Source organism: Polypterus senegalus, chromosome 2 (genome assembly GCF_016835505.1).
Source record: "Polypterus senegalus isolate Bchr_013 chromosome 2, ASM1683550v1, whole genome shotgun sequence".
NCBI classification, from domain to species: domain Eukaryota; kingdom Metazoa; phylum Chordata; class Cladistia; order Polypteriformes; family Polypteridae; genus Polypterus; species Polypterus senegalus.
In genome coordinates, this window is record NC_053155.1 from 288794898 (window position 1) to 288811356 (window position 16459).

The 16459-nt window shown below is 39.4% G+C and overlaps 1 protein-coding gene across 1 annotated transcript in view; it reads left to right on the top strand.

Annotated features, from left to right (window-relative positions):
- The window catches only part of LOC120523980 (beta-1,3-glucosyltransferase-like), a 452278-nt gene that overhangs the window by 387560 nt on the left and 48259 nt on the right, over positions 1-16459 (top strand). The window contains exon 11 of the mRNA XM_039745736.1: positions 10794-10907. Coding sequence (XP_039601670.1) covers positions 10794-10907 — 114 coding nt within the window. The remainder of the gene's footprint in view (positions 1-10793; positions 10908-16459) is intronic.

Consider the following 16459-nt stretch of genomic DNA (forward strand, 5'->3'; position numbering starts at 1 on the left):
GATCTAAATTTATGAAACAAAACTGTTTCATCAGTCATGTGATGATTGTCATTTCCTGCATTAATAAAATAGTATTGCATTTTATTCCATAAGGCATGTAAAAAACATTTTTTTAACATGAAAATTTACATTTTTATTAAATCTCAAAAGTATAACAATGATGCAAATAATAGTAATGATTCATAAAAATAATAATATGAAATGAACTAATAACAAATATAATAATAACAGTAATAATAATAATACTACTGATAATGTCAAAACAGTATACAGTCATGACCGAAATTACCGGCACCCCTAAAATTTTCCCAGAAAATGCACCATTTCCCCCAGAAAATTGTTGCAATTACAAATGTTTTGCTATACACATGTTTATTTCCTTTATCTGCATTGGAACAACACAAAAAACAGAGAAAAAAAGCCAAATTGACATAATTTCACACAAAACTCAAAAACCGGGCTGGACAAAATTATTGGCACCCTCAACTTAATATTTGGTTGCACGCCCTTTGGAAAAAAATAACTGAAATCAAGCGCTTCCAATAACCATCAACAAGCTTGTTACACCTCTCAACTGGAATTTCCGACCACTCTTCTTTTGCAAACTTGTCAAGGTCTCTCAGATTTGAAGGGCGCCTTCTCCCAACAGCAATTTTGAGATCTCTCCATAAGTGTTCAATCGGATTTAGATCCGGACTCATTTCTGGCCACTTCAGAACACTCCAGCACTTTGTCTTCAACCATTTCTGGGTGCGTTTAGAGGTATGTTTGGGGTCATTGTTCTGCTGGAACACCCATAACCTCTGACGCAGACCCAGCTTTCTGACACTGGGCCCTACATTGTTCCATCAATATCTTTTGGTAGTCTTCAGATTTCATGATGCCTTGCACACAGTCAAGGTATCCAGTGCCAGAGACAGCAAAGCATCCCCATAAAATCTTAGAACCTCCACCATGTTTGACTGTAGGTACTGTAGGTTCTTTTCTTCGTAGGCCTCATTCCATTTTCTGTAAACAGTAGAATGATGAGCTTTATCAAAAAGCTCTACCTTGGTCTCATCTGTCCAAAAGATGTTCGCCCAGAAGGATTTTGGCTTCCTCAAGTACAGTCTGTCTTTTTTAAGTTTCTGTGTCAGCAGTGGGGTCCTCCTGACTCTCCTGCCATAGCGTTTCATTTCGTTCAGATGTCGACGGATGGTTCAAGCTGACACTGTTGCACCCTGAGTCTGCAGAACAGCTTGAATATGTTTTGAAGCTGATTTGGGCTGTTTATCCACCATTTGGACTATTCTTCATTGCAGTCTTTTATCAATTTTTGTCTTCCGTCCAAGTCCGGGGAGATTAGCTACAGTGCCGTGTCTTGTGAATCTTGATTATGTTGCGCACAATGGACAACGGGACATGAATATCTCTGGAGATGGACTTGTAGCCTTGAGATTGTTGATATTTTTCCACAATTTTTGTTCTCAACTCCTCAGACAATTCTCTGCTTTTCTTTCTGTTCCCCATGCTTAGTGTGCCACACTCAGACACACAACAGAAAGGTTGAGTCAACTTTTCTCCATTTTAACTGGCTTTAGGTGTGATTGCTATATTGCCAGCACCTGTTTCTTGCCACAGGTGAGTTCAAATGAGCATCATATGCTTGAAATAAAATGATTTACCCGCAATTTTGAAAAGGTGGTAATAATTTTGTCCAGCCCATTTTTGGAGTTCTGTGTGACATGATGTCAGATTTGGCTATTTTTCTCTGTTTTTTGTGTTGCTCCAATGCACATAAAGGAAATAAACATGCGTATACCAAAACATTTGTAGTTGCAACAATTTTCTGGGAGAAATGGTGCATTTTCTGGAAAAATTCCAGGGGTGCTGATAATTTCGGCCATGACTGTATAATCACAAAATGAGTCCTATTTGTGGTAAATCTTAAAGCACAATGAAAGACACAATGACGTGTCACATTCGGGACAATACTAGCGTGTTTTTCTTTCTTTCCAGATTGATCAATTTTTGAAAAGTACACTGCACAGACACAAGTTGGACTCTATTTTTTCTCTGTTGGAAGTATATAATCAATAAAATATCTGTCAATAAGATGCTCTGGATTGATCCGCGATGTGCTGGGTTGACCACATCTCTTTAGTGGTAGTGTGGACGGTGGATGTCCAGCAATGATTTGCTCTACAAGCTGGCATGTAAAGTTTGTATGAGATACAGTTTCGCCAGCTTTTTGTGTATAAGACAAATGCATTCCAAATGCATTGTTCCACCAGATGACAAAATATCTTTTTGTAGTATATCTTTTCTTGCCTGCTACGCCACCCATTGTGCTATTGTAGTTGACCTAAGCACAAGGCTTCACAACCTGCTTATTGCCTTTTTCTTGTACAGTGACTGTAACTGCATTATGTACAGTGCTAAGACACCAAACATCTTTCTTGTCTTTCCATTTCAGCACAGGTACTTTACCCTTTTGCCAAGCTGTTATCACTCACATCTTGCTGTAATTTAGCTGTGCCAAAGTCTTCAGGCATGCCACAACGGTTGGGATGCACTGTTCTATATATGTCAATTTTTCTTTGCAGCTAGATGTCAAATAGCTCTGGTGAAATATAATAATTGTCTGTGGTTACACAGTAACCTTGATCCAGCAGAGCATCTGTCAAAGTCAGCACCGAAGAAATGCCGTATCTGTGACAATGCGTGTTGGTTGCATGCTCCCATCATCTCTCCGGGAGCCCTTGAACCCTACACCGTTGGTAATGTTACTGATGAGCTTAGCAGTGAGGCAACAACAATGGAGCAAAGGGATGGTGCAAAAGTGGAAAGTGATTTTATTAAAACAATCTACAAAAACAAGGTGTTCAAAATAAAGAGCAGTGCATTTAAAAACGTCTTCAAATAAATAATCCATAAAAACAGTTGGGAAACGTGGAGGTTAAAAAAAACACTAATAAATCCTTTAAAACGATGAGGTTAAAACCATGGCATGAAGTAGTCTCTTTTTTTCAAAAAAACAAAGCACGGTGTCTTCATACTACCTTCTCTACTTGGCGGCTCCCCTGCTTCTCCCATAGGGCTTTGCAACAGGAGTGTCACCTACCTGCATGAACAGCTGCTGGTCAACTGGTCTGGAGGCCTCCCGATCCCTGGCTTCGGTCGTGTACTCAACCCAGATCGAGACTTGGTTTCCTTGACGACCAGGATGCTCATGACAAGGACTTCTCCAACCAAGCCTCCCGACTCCCGCTACCTTCACGGCCTGTCGTCCTTCAACTACTGGTCACTCCAGCTTCTTAATTGCTCAGCTGGAGAGACCGCTTCCTTCAGCCCCACCGAGTGTCAGCCAAACACTCCTCTCATGAGCTCACCTCCCAGCTGCCTGCTTTCACTCATTCGAGCCTACTCTTGCTCACTCGCTCTTCTTCTCCCTCACACCAGCTCTCTCCACCTGCTTCCTGCCTTCTCCTACAACCTCCCGTTCTTTCTCTTTCCTTTCTTCCCTTTAGCCAGCTTGTGCTTCTATATATCAAGAGGGCTGTGGCAAATCAGCAGCCCTGAGCACAATCACGGATATGGACAATTTCTCACCTGTGCACTTCGGTGAGAAACGCCCACATCATGAATCATCTCGGGACCCGCTTCAGCCACACTACCACGCCCCCTCGCTAAGCCGCGAGCGCGGTGATTATTTATTTAAAAGTGGCACTTTTGTCGTCAGCTGTGGACCCTCTACACCACACATACTGATTTCGGATCAAACAATGTCCTTTTCCCTGTGTACAGAACATATTTCCAAATGTATCCCACTTTAGATTCACAAAGCTTATAAAGCTTTATACCAAATCTTGCTCTTTTTGACACGATGTACCATGACAGTCTGCCCTTAAAAGCCATGAGACTATAATAGATGCTGACATCATGATCTGGAAAGTAAACACTCCAAAATTTTGCTACAATGGCCTGGTGTATCTCCCAAATTTTCTTCAGTTTGGGTGATGGATGGGTATTTTCATCAAAATCTTCATTGTTGGTAAAGTACACATAATTCATAATTATTGAAAATGTACTCTCAGATATAATTTTCTCAAAGAACAGTGTTGCCAAAATTTTGTTCTTAAACCAGTACCAGGTGCTGTTCAGGTTTTACTACGAGTCCTTGCAATTTCAATAAGCCTAAAAAGGCCCAGATATCATCAGTAGTTGCTGGTTTCCATCTTTTTGAATGGGAAAACTGCTTAGATGTACGGTTATTTGCCCAACACTGTTTAGCATAATGATTTGTCTCAACAATTCATTCAATCATGTCATCATCCAGGAGTAATTTCATGTAAGTGAGTGGATGTTGTCTGTCAACGTCCACTTTTATTCCTGGCTGCCCCACAAAATCAAAACAAGGTGGTGCTGGTTTATTTGAAGTAGGGTCAACACACAGCCAGCCACGAGGATCACTTTTGGATTTATCAGAGTCACTTTTGGGCTCACTGTCCGTTTCAGTTTCACCACCTGAGTATAGATTCACTTCCTCATCACTGCTGATGAGAAGCTCCTCAACATCCTCAGTATCACTGCTTGTATCACTAGCAAGAACATGCAACACCTGGGTTACTGAAAAATGTTTCTTATGAGAGGCAATTATTATGGATCACACTTACATGTGAGAGGAGAACATGCACCGACAACTTAGCCCATGTAGTGCTCGAACATAATGCTTACTCAAGACCTGCCTATAACGTTGCCGAAGTAATGCTTGGAACTTACACTGACAGTATCTTTACAGCTAAAGTGATTCTTGTTTCTAACGCTTATTCAAATACATTCATACAGTTGTCTGAGTGACACTCGGGGCTACCTCTAAGGAGGCTACAGCCTTACGGGTGCTGTGACTGAAAGGCAACTTTTCAAATAGGCTGCAGTGTTTTAGACTTAGATGTTTTAATTGTTTAGATAATAGATTCAATTTGTAATGCTTAACAACATTCTAGTTTCAAGGTGATGTATTTAATATAGCTTTCCTAGTTACCACTTTGGGGCAATCGGGAACAGTGCTGTCAAGTAAAGATGCATTAAATTTTGCCCTTATGGAGTCCTTCTAAATGTTGCCAAGTGAGCCACAGATAAAAACAATGTTGTGTTAATTATGAAAATAACATCCATGGGAGGTAAAAATAAAGGAGAAGGCATAGCAGAAAAGATTAACAAAACCAAAATAAACAACCCCCTGCTTCTTCTCTGCACTTAAATTCATGGGTTTTTCTATTTCTCAGACACTCTAATACTAAAAGTAATGTATTGCACATTGCCTATTTTTATGTATCTCTCCTCAACCTAATCTTTTTTTTCTCAATGATCCTTTTCTGAGTTCTCCTCTCAGTTCTAGTGTCACTTGTGTTTCAAGGTATTTTTAAACCTATCGTGGTCTCTTCCAGCCAAATCTGTGTAGTAGAAAATAACATTAATTAAAAAAAGATACTTATCCCCTACTAGGACTCTTAGAGTCAATAATCAGGCAGGAGAAAACTAATTCCATGAGTCATTAATTGCTCTTAATCAAATGCTTGATTTGGGAGCATTCATCACAGCAGTCTGTTACAAAATGACTAGAATGGTCAAAACAATAAGGGCAGAGGTCCATTTTATAAACAACTGAATTTAAATTTCCTCTGATTGGTTTATTGGTCTACACCCAAATGACCTATTGAAGAAAAGCCTATATTATCATACTGTTGTTGTTCTTATACCCATTAGGTTTAGCCAGCACCCTTGAAATTTCTGTGTATGTGAGAACTGTTCAGTGTTGTTGTTTACAGGGTTTGTGCAGATCTCTTAGTACATTTGGTGTATTACATTAACCTTCTCCTGGTACATCCTTGTCTTTGTTGTTCACTTAACCTTTATCTGGCTTGAATGGGTTTATGACATTTATTAACCATTTTATGCTTCTAAGATAGATGCTGTATTTTAATATGGAAAGCATACTGAAATAGTTGACTATTTTGCCTCCAAATTATTCTCTCACATCTGAGAATCCTTACTGGTTAAGGGTCAACTTTTCTTTGCATGGTGGCTTCTGGTGTCCCTGAACATTCTGGAGCCTTAAAACACCCACCCTGAAGAAGGGGCCTGAGTTTCCTCGAAAGCTTGCATATTGTAATCTTTTTAGTTAGCCAATAAAAGGTGTGATTTTGCTTGGCTTTTCTCTACATTTATAATGGCTAACACGGTACAACACCCTAGAACTCCCACCCCTTAAAAGCAGCTCTTATGTTGCCTGCCGTTCTTAAGATACAACACTGTTTCCATCCACCCAGGCTCTTTCCTTCTTTGTTAGAGAGTCAAACATTCTTGACATATGACATTCTTCCTCATATGAACTCTTTCTCTTTTAGAATTACACTCAGTCCTATCCCAAACCTGTGCCCACCATTTCCTTCTTATCAGAATCTTGGGAAAAAGGCAGTTGTGCACCTGCCATAATTAAGTTTTTCAACGGTCAGAAACTAGGGTCTAAGAGTTAAGTTGCTGGTTTCACATAAATCATAAAAAATGGCAAAAATCTTTTCTTTGTATTTAATATAATGTTATGTGTAGTGTGGAAAGAGAGAAGACTTGTGATTCAAGAATAATGATAATAATGATTCTAGAAAATGACTTCATGGTCTGCAATTTCAACCTGTCTAAATTATTAATAAAGAAATTAAATTAACCATTGATGTGAATATTAGAAGAAATTTTACCTAGCAACTATGATGTAATAGATTTTAGGCCAACTGCCATTCTAATTTTGCTTTTCTTTTTATTTGGAATAATACTTGGAACAGGCCATGTCCAGGACATCCTTATACTGATTAATCTTCTCAGTGTATGCAAAGGAGTAATGTTATAATTGTGTTATTTTTCCATTTACAGTGTCGTTTTTATTTTTTAACAGTCTGATTTGAAGCAACCTGTGGCATAATTTAATTTGTTTTTCCAGTCTGACCTTTCTGAAAGAAATGTTTCTTCCTTACCTTGTTTATAAGAAGATTTACATCTGTCTCATAAGAACAGAGAGACATTGATTATCTTGTATTATTTATTTCATGTTGCATTGTTTAAAAAAACAACTTATAGATGCTCCTTGCTCTTTCTTCCCTCATAGCTGCACTCTGAAAATCACATGTTATTTTTAAGTGTTCTTTACACAGCTCTAGTAATTCCAAAAATAGCTACCAGATGGAAAATTGTTCCCTATAAAAGTCCATTACAAGAAATGCAAATGCTTCACATCGTTATTCTTGTTAAGATTTTGATTTTTTTTCCCTCAATAATATGGAAGTTTATGGAATACCATTTGTGCCAAAATGAAATAAAGAAAATGTCAATTATGAAATAATGGCACGCAAAAATACAGCATTATATACATAGTATAATTAATATATGTATATATACTGTAAATGACGGCGGCACCCTCATTCGCTTCCTGGATCCTACCTGCGTGGAGTTTGCATGTTCTCCCTGTGTCTGCGTGGGTTGTCCTCCGGATACTCTGGTTTCAAAGACATGCAGATTAGGTGCATTGCCATTTCTAAATTGTCCCTAGTGTGTGCTTGGTGTGTGTGTGTTCACGCCCTGCGGTGGGCTGGCACCCTGCCCGGGGTTTGTTTCCTGCCTTGTGCCCTGTGTTGGCTGGGATTGGCTCCAGCAGACCCCCGTGACCCTGTAGTTAGGATATAGTGGGTTGGGTAATGGATGGATATATAAATGAGTCAATAGATCATGAAAAAACTGCAATTAAAGTCATCTAACTGTTATGAAGAGTCATCCAATTATTATGAAATACAGTGATCCCTCGCTATATTGCGCTTCGACTTCTCCGGCTTCTAAATGTATGCATATCTAAATATATATCACGGATTTTTCACTGGTTCGCGGATTTCTGCGGACAATGAGTCTTTTAATTTATGGTACATGCTTCCTCAGTTTGTTTGCCCAGTTGATTTCATACAAGGGACGCTATTGGCGGATGGCTTAGAAGCTACCCAATCAGAGCACGTATTACGTATTAAATAAAACTCCTCAATGATATACACTATGCTTCCCACGCGGTGCTTGATTGGTTGCTTTTCTCTGTCTCTCTCACTCTCTCTGACATTTTTTTCGCCTGAAGGAGGGGCTGTTTGCACTGAGGCTGTTTACCTAGAGGATACGGACGCCCTTGTAAAAAATGCCGCTTTATCACGGTGCTTCGGCATACTTAAAAGCCCAAAAGCACGTATTGATTTTTTGATTGTTTGCTTTTCTCTCGCGCTCTCTCTCTCTTTCTCTCTCTGACAGTCTATGCTCCTGACACGCATTCCTTTGAAGAGAAGATATATTTGCATTCCTTTAATTGTGAAAAAGAACTGTCATCTCTGTCTTGTCATGGAGCACAGTTTAAACTTTTGACTAAAGGGTGTTATTTCATGTCTAGAGGGCTCTAATAATGTTAACAGTGTGGGAGAGTTTATAAGGGCTTAAAATATATAAAAATAACCATACAAACATATGGTTTCTACTTCGCGGATTTTCATCTATCGCGGGGGGTTCTGGAACGCGATCAAGGAGGGATTACTGTACAATGTCATTATATTATTGTTATTACAGGTTTTATTTCACAATGGCCATATTTTTATAAACCTTATTTTTCACAATGTGAGTTTTACAAATGGCACATTCATTTTTATTTTATTTATTTTTCCAGTGCCTCTTTTCATGATGGTTTTGTCCAACGGGCTGTGCCTTTTCCTATTGTTTAATCCTTTGCTGTCAATTACTTTTGCCTGGTATAGGTGATAGGCTACCAAAAATCATTTAGCACCACTTGTGCTTTTTTCACATTCAAACTGCCAAAACATCAAGATATAAAGGGTTGGGATAGTTAGTTTTGGAAATGATATATATAGAGATAATATAACGTATTGTAATGTTACCAAGCAATGGGTGTGTTTTTTTAAATGATAATAGCTGAACATTAACCAGCCTCACTGTTCTCATTTACATTCGACAGGAATTACCTGGTAAAATAAGACCCGCTGTTAGTTGCATGCTGTTTCCCCTCCTTAATGTCACACTGCCGTTGTATCTGTGATAACCCTTACATAGTCATTCTGTCTCTCCGTCTCTTTTACTCTCTCAGATTCAGTAAGAATAACCCGCTATCTTCTCTCTGAAAGTTTTCTACCTATCATCTTGAATGTTATTGGGACTTGTGGAATCCAGGGGCTCCCTCCCTGTTTCCTTCTAAAGGGTTTCTGCCAGTCAAGCATTTAGCTTCACGGCACACCGCCACCAATTTGGAATGGGATGTCGCCCGCAGCATGATGCCATTTTAAGACAATTGATGATGCACCAGGAATGCTCAGACAGATAAGTGATCTTCAAAATGTTCATGCTGATGAAGAGGTTCTGGGTTAATGTAAGACCAGAGGAATTTCTAGTCTCACTTTTGATATTAATGTGTGCTTTTGTGATTTCTTCAAGGGCATTTTCCTGTAGACACAGTGCTCAGTTAGTCTTAAAAGACTAACACATTCTTCATCAACGTCAACATTTTGAAGATCACTGAGCATTTCCAATATGTAGACAACTTGTCTCAGAATAGAGTAGTGTTTCTCAAGCTTTTTGATGTCCCAACTCATTTTTTTCCTCACAAAAGTGTTGATCATCTAAGGGTGGGGGCTTCCCAATGGTGATTCAAGCACATCATCAAAGCTTGGATTGAGCGAGATCATTGGATCTGCAACCAACTATCACTATAAACAATAGCAATTCACAACCCACCAGCAGCAGCCTGTGACCCATTGGGTTTGAGAAACACTTCACTAGAGGTTTGTAGGCTGCAGGGCTCTATGTGTGCTGCTCCGATTATCCTGGGAGGGCACACTGAAATGATTTCCTTTCTGTTGCATAATGTATAGAAAATCAGTTATCATACTGCAGCAAATGTTACTTTTGAAAGAGTATAGAAAAGCTGCTACACGAGTAGATAATTTTCCTTAGTGCTTTCTAGGTGACAGACTTTTTCTAGTTATTCCTGTACAGAATAAAAGAGTTTTTTTTTGTTTTTTTTTTACTTTGCTTTGCTTTAATATATTCTACTCTTATTTTCGTTTTAAATGTGGCTTAATTTATTTTGAATCCAGAGTGGCAGAGGGGTAGTTGTAACCTTTTTAAAATGCAATAAATGTGTGCATCCTTTAGTTAAAATGCAGCTGTCTACATGTAATGGTATAATTAAATGAACGAATGTGCACACTGTGGTGGTGATCTGACCAAAAGTAGTTATAGCAGCTGATTTTAATGAGGCATCGTACTTTTACGAAAGGCCTGGCTTCATGAATGCTGATGAGTCGACCTTGGTAATTTTAACATAGTACAGAGTGAGAGTGTCATTTACATTTTGAAGTGAAAATATAACATAGATAAATAAATAGATGCAGAAATGTATAATGTCTTTTAAGTAATTAGTTACCAAATAGACAACCATATGTGAATTAGTGTCAGGTATTTTTGTGATTGTTGTTTTTAAGTTTATGTTCTCTATTATATTCTGACTTACAGAAACAAGAGCTTATCAGAATATTTAAAGGCTTTATTGATTTGTTTGTTCTCAAGCCTTAAATTGTCTCATCAAATGCTTTACCTGTACGAGTAGAGTAGTTCAAACATAATACATTTTGTTAAAGTAAATTTATTATTCTTGTGTTTGTTTCATTTGTATTTGTTAGATGTGCTTATTTAAAGTATTGTTTTTATCTATTATCTCATTGCAGTTCCAGTGGTGAAGAAAACTTGGGAGAAGGACACTGCTTTCATTGAGTACTACAGTGATTATGCTGATGGTTCAATTCCAACGGTAAATTTAGGAGTACCAAATACAGAAAGAGGTAAGCAACCCCAAAAGCGATAACAGTATTGGTATAACTCTTTAAAACTTTACTATTATGCATATTAGTATTATGCATATTTCAAAGCAGTTAAATATGTTTCTAGGTACTATGGTGCCTTGCTAACTGCACCAAATCTTTGCAATGAATTAGAGCAAATGAAGCCACTTTTATCCAGGTAATAGTGCTATGTTACTTCTGCTTTGTGCCATTTCATTAAATAAGGTTCATGTCTAAGATTTTTATTTGACATAGACCTACTGGAGTAGATTGTTTCTTTCAGAATTCTGCTTTTGGGCATGTATGTTCTTCCCCAATAATGAGATTGGTACATATAATGATAAACTATTGTGATGCCTGGGTTGCTTGCAGCAGGAATCACCTTGAACCCGGATCATCGATAGTCATGGAACCGAAGATGGACTAGTACAATGAGGGCATACAACAATAAGATAGGTACAAACAGTGCTTTGTGCTTTTTGTTTACCAAACATTATTCTACAAAACCATCCAAACATGTGACAGTGGTGAGGCGCAAAAAATCTTCAATAAATAAAAAAAATACTGTAAATAATCCAATAAGTAAGCAATAAAACTAAGGATAAAATTATGGTTTAAATCGGCCTTTAAGTCTCCTTCACAGTGATACTCTCTCTGTTTCTCTCTCTTTCTCTGTAACTCTCTCGTCTCCTCAGTCTTCTTTTTCTCTTTCTTTCTGACGTTGCTCCACTCGCCCATCTCCCCTGTAATTGCAGTGGAGGCAAGATATCAGCGACAGCAGCCCCCAGTTGATTCCCATCCTGACCACCTGTTCAGTGGTATCCACAATGACGCACTGAGCCTGACTTCTGCATCCTACTGACTCTCAGAGCACACAATCCGCCCCTTCTCTCTTCTGTTCAGCAGGAGTGATCTGGTGCACCCTAGGAGCAACTCTGACAATGCTTCTCCAGGAGGTTTCCCCTGACTGCTTTTTTACCTTCTTACCACACTGACTGCACCCAATTCTTTCCTCTCTTTCTTTTTTCAACAATTTTGCTTCCTTAATTTATCTTTCATTGTCTTTTCCTTCTTTACTGCTGTCCTCAGGCTGTCCTTGTACTTGTAGGTGCATGTGCTTTCATTAACAACTAACAGAGTGTCAATGAAGAAACAGGACAAACTGGCTGAGTCTGCACTTCAATGCACAATGGTTTCCCCATTAAAGTTGCTAATGCAAGGTCGGTTTTCCTGCACCATGTTGTTTAGGTTACTTATAGAAAAGGCAACATTTCATGTTGGTGACTCAATGGAAACAACAGTGGGGGGCTGGTGTGGTGTGATAGGGATCAAGACAGAATTTGCACATCACTCAAAAAAAGTTATTTGCATTATTGTTTATGCAGTTTTAAATATTTTAATTTTACAACAAGTTCCATCTGTTAAAAAATGCATTTTCATCAGTTACCCTTTTACTGCCTCCCAAATCTTTTTTAATTAATATATGATGGTGTTACATCTCATGTTTTCGCATTATATAACATGTGTCAAAAGAGACATAACCATTCATCCCATCCACCTCATTTGTTTTTTTAAGAGGTAAGCTGACCACACATTATATATTTTATATTTTTTTTACGTTGTCTAGATTTCCACCAATCTGTGTATCTCCTCATAAGAAACAGTGGATCACCATTTCCTAAAGGCAATACCTTAATGCATTTTTCAACAGTAATATTAATTATTAATTATTATTAATAGTAATATTAATGAAACATGGCTAACAACTACCATCCCAGATGCTAACGTGGAGCTACCCGGGTTTAGCACAGTTAGAGCAGACAGAGACGCAAGTACCTTGCGGGAAGAAGAAAGTCAATGTCAATACAAAGTGGTGCAACTCAGGACATGTAAATGTTAAAATCTCCAATTGCTGCAGGGACATCGAACTGTTGGCCGTAAGTCTGCGTCCCTATTACTTGCCCAGAGAGTTTGGACACGTGATTGTTGTTATTGTTTACATCCCCCCTCAAGCGCGGAGATATCGAGTGACATCATCCATTCCTCAGTTGCAAAGTTACAAACGTAGCACCCTGAGGCACTTGTGCTAATCGCTGGAGACTTTAACCATGTGACGCTGGACAAAACATTACCTGCCTTCTCCCAGTATGTGGATTGTAACACCCGGGGAAACAGGACTATCGACCTACTGTATGCAAACGTTAAAGACGCATACAGCGCCACCCCGCTGCCTGCACTTGGGAAAGCAGATCATAACCTGGTTCTGCTTCAGCCTCACTACAAACCAAGAGTGAGGGAACTACCTACAACCACACACTCATTCAGAAAGTGGTCCCCTGAGGCAGAGCAGGCTCTGAGAGACTGCTTTGGAACTACAGACTGGGATATATTGCTGGGTCACATAGTGAGAACATTGAAGAGGTTGTTGAATGCACAACAGATTACATCAACTTCTGTATGGACATTGTAGTTCCAGTAAGAACAGTATGCTGCTATGCTAACAACAAGCCATGGATTACAAGTGACATCAAGGGCCTTTTGAACCAGAAGAAAAGGGCTTTTAAAGGTGGTGATCAGCATGAGCTCAAGCGTGCAGAAGGAACTCGAGTCCAGCTCAGGGCGAAAGAGCAGTACAGGAGAAAGCTGGAGCAGAAGTTGCAGAACAACAGCATGAAGGAAGTGTGGGATGGGATGAAGATTATCACTGGCTGCAGCTCGAGCGGGTGCCGCCATCGAGACAGACGTGGAGAGAGCAAACCAAATGAACAACTTCTTTAATAGGTTTGATCACAGTAACCCACTCTCACCTCGAGTACTGCATCCTCCAACCATCCTTCTGCTGATACCAGCATAGGTGAGACATCCCCACCCACAATTACAGCAGCCCATGTGAGCAGAGAGCTGAAAGACTTTGTGCCAGCAAAGCAGCGGGTCCAGATGGTGTATCGCCACGACTGCTGAAGGCCTGTGCGTTGGAACTGGGGAGTCCTCTACAGCGCATCTTCAACCTGAGCCTGGAACAGGGAGAGTCCCAAGGCTTTGGAAAACATCTTGTATCACCCTGTCCCAAAGGTATCACGTCCTAGTGAGCTGAATGACTTCCGGCCTGTTGCTCTGACGTCACATCTGATGAAGACCATGGAGCGGCTGCTGCTTCACCACCTGAGGCCACAGGTCCGCCACGCCCTCGACCCTCTGCAGTTGCATACCAGGAGAAGGTGGGAGCGGAGGATGCCATCATCTATATGCTACACCATCCCTCTCCCACCTGGACAGAGGCAGTGGTGCTGTAAGAATTATGTTTTGGACTTCTCTAGCGCCTTCAACACCATCCAACCTCTGCTCCTTAGAGACAAGCTGACTGAGATGGGAGTAGACTCACACCTGGTGGCATGGATTGTGGACTATCTTACAGACAGACCTCAATATGTGCGTCTTGGGAACTGCAGGTCTGACATTGTGTTCAGCAATACAGGGCGCCGAGGGGACTGTACTTTCTCGGTCCTGTTCAATCTATATACATAAGACTTCCAATATGACTGAGTCCTGCCACGTGCAAAAGTTAGCTGATGACACTGCTATTGTGGGCTGCATCAGGAGTGGGCAGGAGGAGGAGTACAGGAAGCTAATCAAAGACTTTGTTAAATGGTGCGACTCAAACCACTTACACCTTAACACCAGCAAGACCAAGGAGCTGGTGGTGGATTTTAGGAGGCCCAGGCCCCTCATGGACCCTGTGATCATCAGAGGTGACTGTGTGCAGAGGGTGCAGACCTATAAATATCTGGGAGTGCAGCTGGATGACAAATTGGACTGGACTGCCAATACTGATGCTCTATGTAAGAAAGGTCAGAGCAGACTATACTTTCTGAGAAGGTTGGCATCCTTCAACATCTGCAGTAAGATGCTGCAGATGTTCTACCAGACGGTTGTGGCGAGTGCCCTCTTCTACGCGGTGGTGTGCTGGGGGGGCAGCATAAAGATGAAAGACGCCTCACGCCTGGACAAACTTGTTAAGAAGGCAGGCTCTATTGTAGGATAAAGTTGGACAGTTTAACATCTGTGGCAGAGCGACGGGCACTAAGCAAACTCCTGTCAATCATGAAGAATCCACTGCATCCACTGAACAGTGTCATTTCCAGGCAGAGGAGTAGCTTCAGTGACAGACTTTTGTCACTGTCCTGCTCCACTGACAGACTGAGGAGATCGTTCCTCCCCCACACTATGCGACTCTTCAATTCCACCCGGGGGAGTAAATGCTAACATTACTCAAAGTTATTGTCTGCTTTTTTTTTTTTTTTTCATTTTCATTTTTATTACTATTTAATTTATTTTTTTTGTATCAGTATACTGCTGCTGGATTATGTGAATTTCCCCTTGGGATTAATAAAGTATCTATCTATCTATCTATCTATCTATCTATCTATCTATCTATCTATCTATCTATCCATCTATCTATTTAATAAGGACACATGCAGAAACAAATTTAGAAAAGCAATCAAAATAGCAAAAAATCAGTATGGACGTAAACTGGAGACCACATAAGCAACTGTAATAATTTGTACAAGCTTTTGAAAGGTTTAGAGATGTTTATGGAATACAAAGAAAAAGCAATTCTAATCTGTTCTACTTTTTCTCTCCCCAATGAATTTAATGCTTTCTATATTTGCTTTGTTCTGAGGTACTGTGAAGGTACAGTATATACTGGCCAAGAGTCCTAGGGCTATGTGTTTTATTTATTTGATTAAAAATAATAATGTTTAAAATTTGAAACTGACAATTCATCAAGTATGATAATAATTCTTTACATTATACAGTGCTTTACTCACAACTCAATGTGCTTTACAAACTCCACACAGGGAGGACATGGGACACAAAGCCATAATCTCATTGTTGCAAGGCAGCAGCACTACTATTATGTCACCTGCATAGATGTACTTATATACTGTACTACTTAATATTAGTTTTTAAAAGATAAATTTAACATTTTAGCTTCTACAGTGTTATAGTGCATTGTATACTTGTTTTGAATTTTGAAACATTTGAGAACAGTAGCTCTCTTGAGTTACCATCCTTTAGCCCATACAGTCACCTGTCAAATTTTAAATGTTTCCAGCTTAACTTTTTATTTGCATCTGTCAAGTTTTTCAATAAAATCCAAATCTTTTGTGCAGCTATTGAACCAAAATGCAAATAGAAACAGGTTTTTTAATGTTACCTTTACCTTCAGGAACATTGGTTGTCTCATTCAAGAACTTCTTGACAGGTGTTATTAAAAAAAAGGAATGCAAAGCTTGTTAAACCAGCTTAACATTAAAACATTTAGCCAATATGCTGTTACGCTTTTTGGCATCTGACAATGTTCCATAATTTTGCAGGTGTATAAACATTCTCTTATGCCATCATAAGGCATTACTGCTTAAAAGCTATTTCTGTTCATTTCCTTTGGCTGCTTACCTACATTTTGCCTTTTTAAATATCATGGCAATAATTCAGACATGGTTCCAGCATCATAAATCTGAGTCACTTGTATAATGTCAGGAAATTAAAAG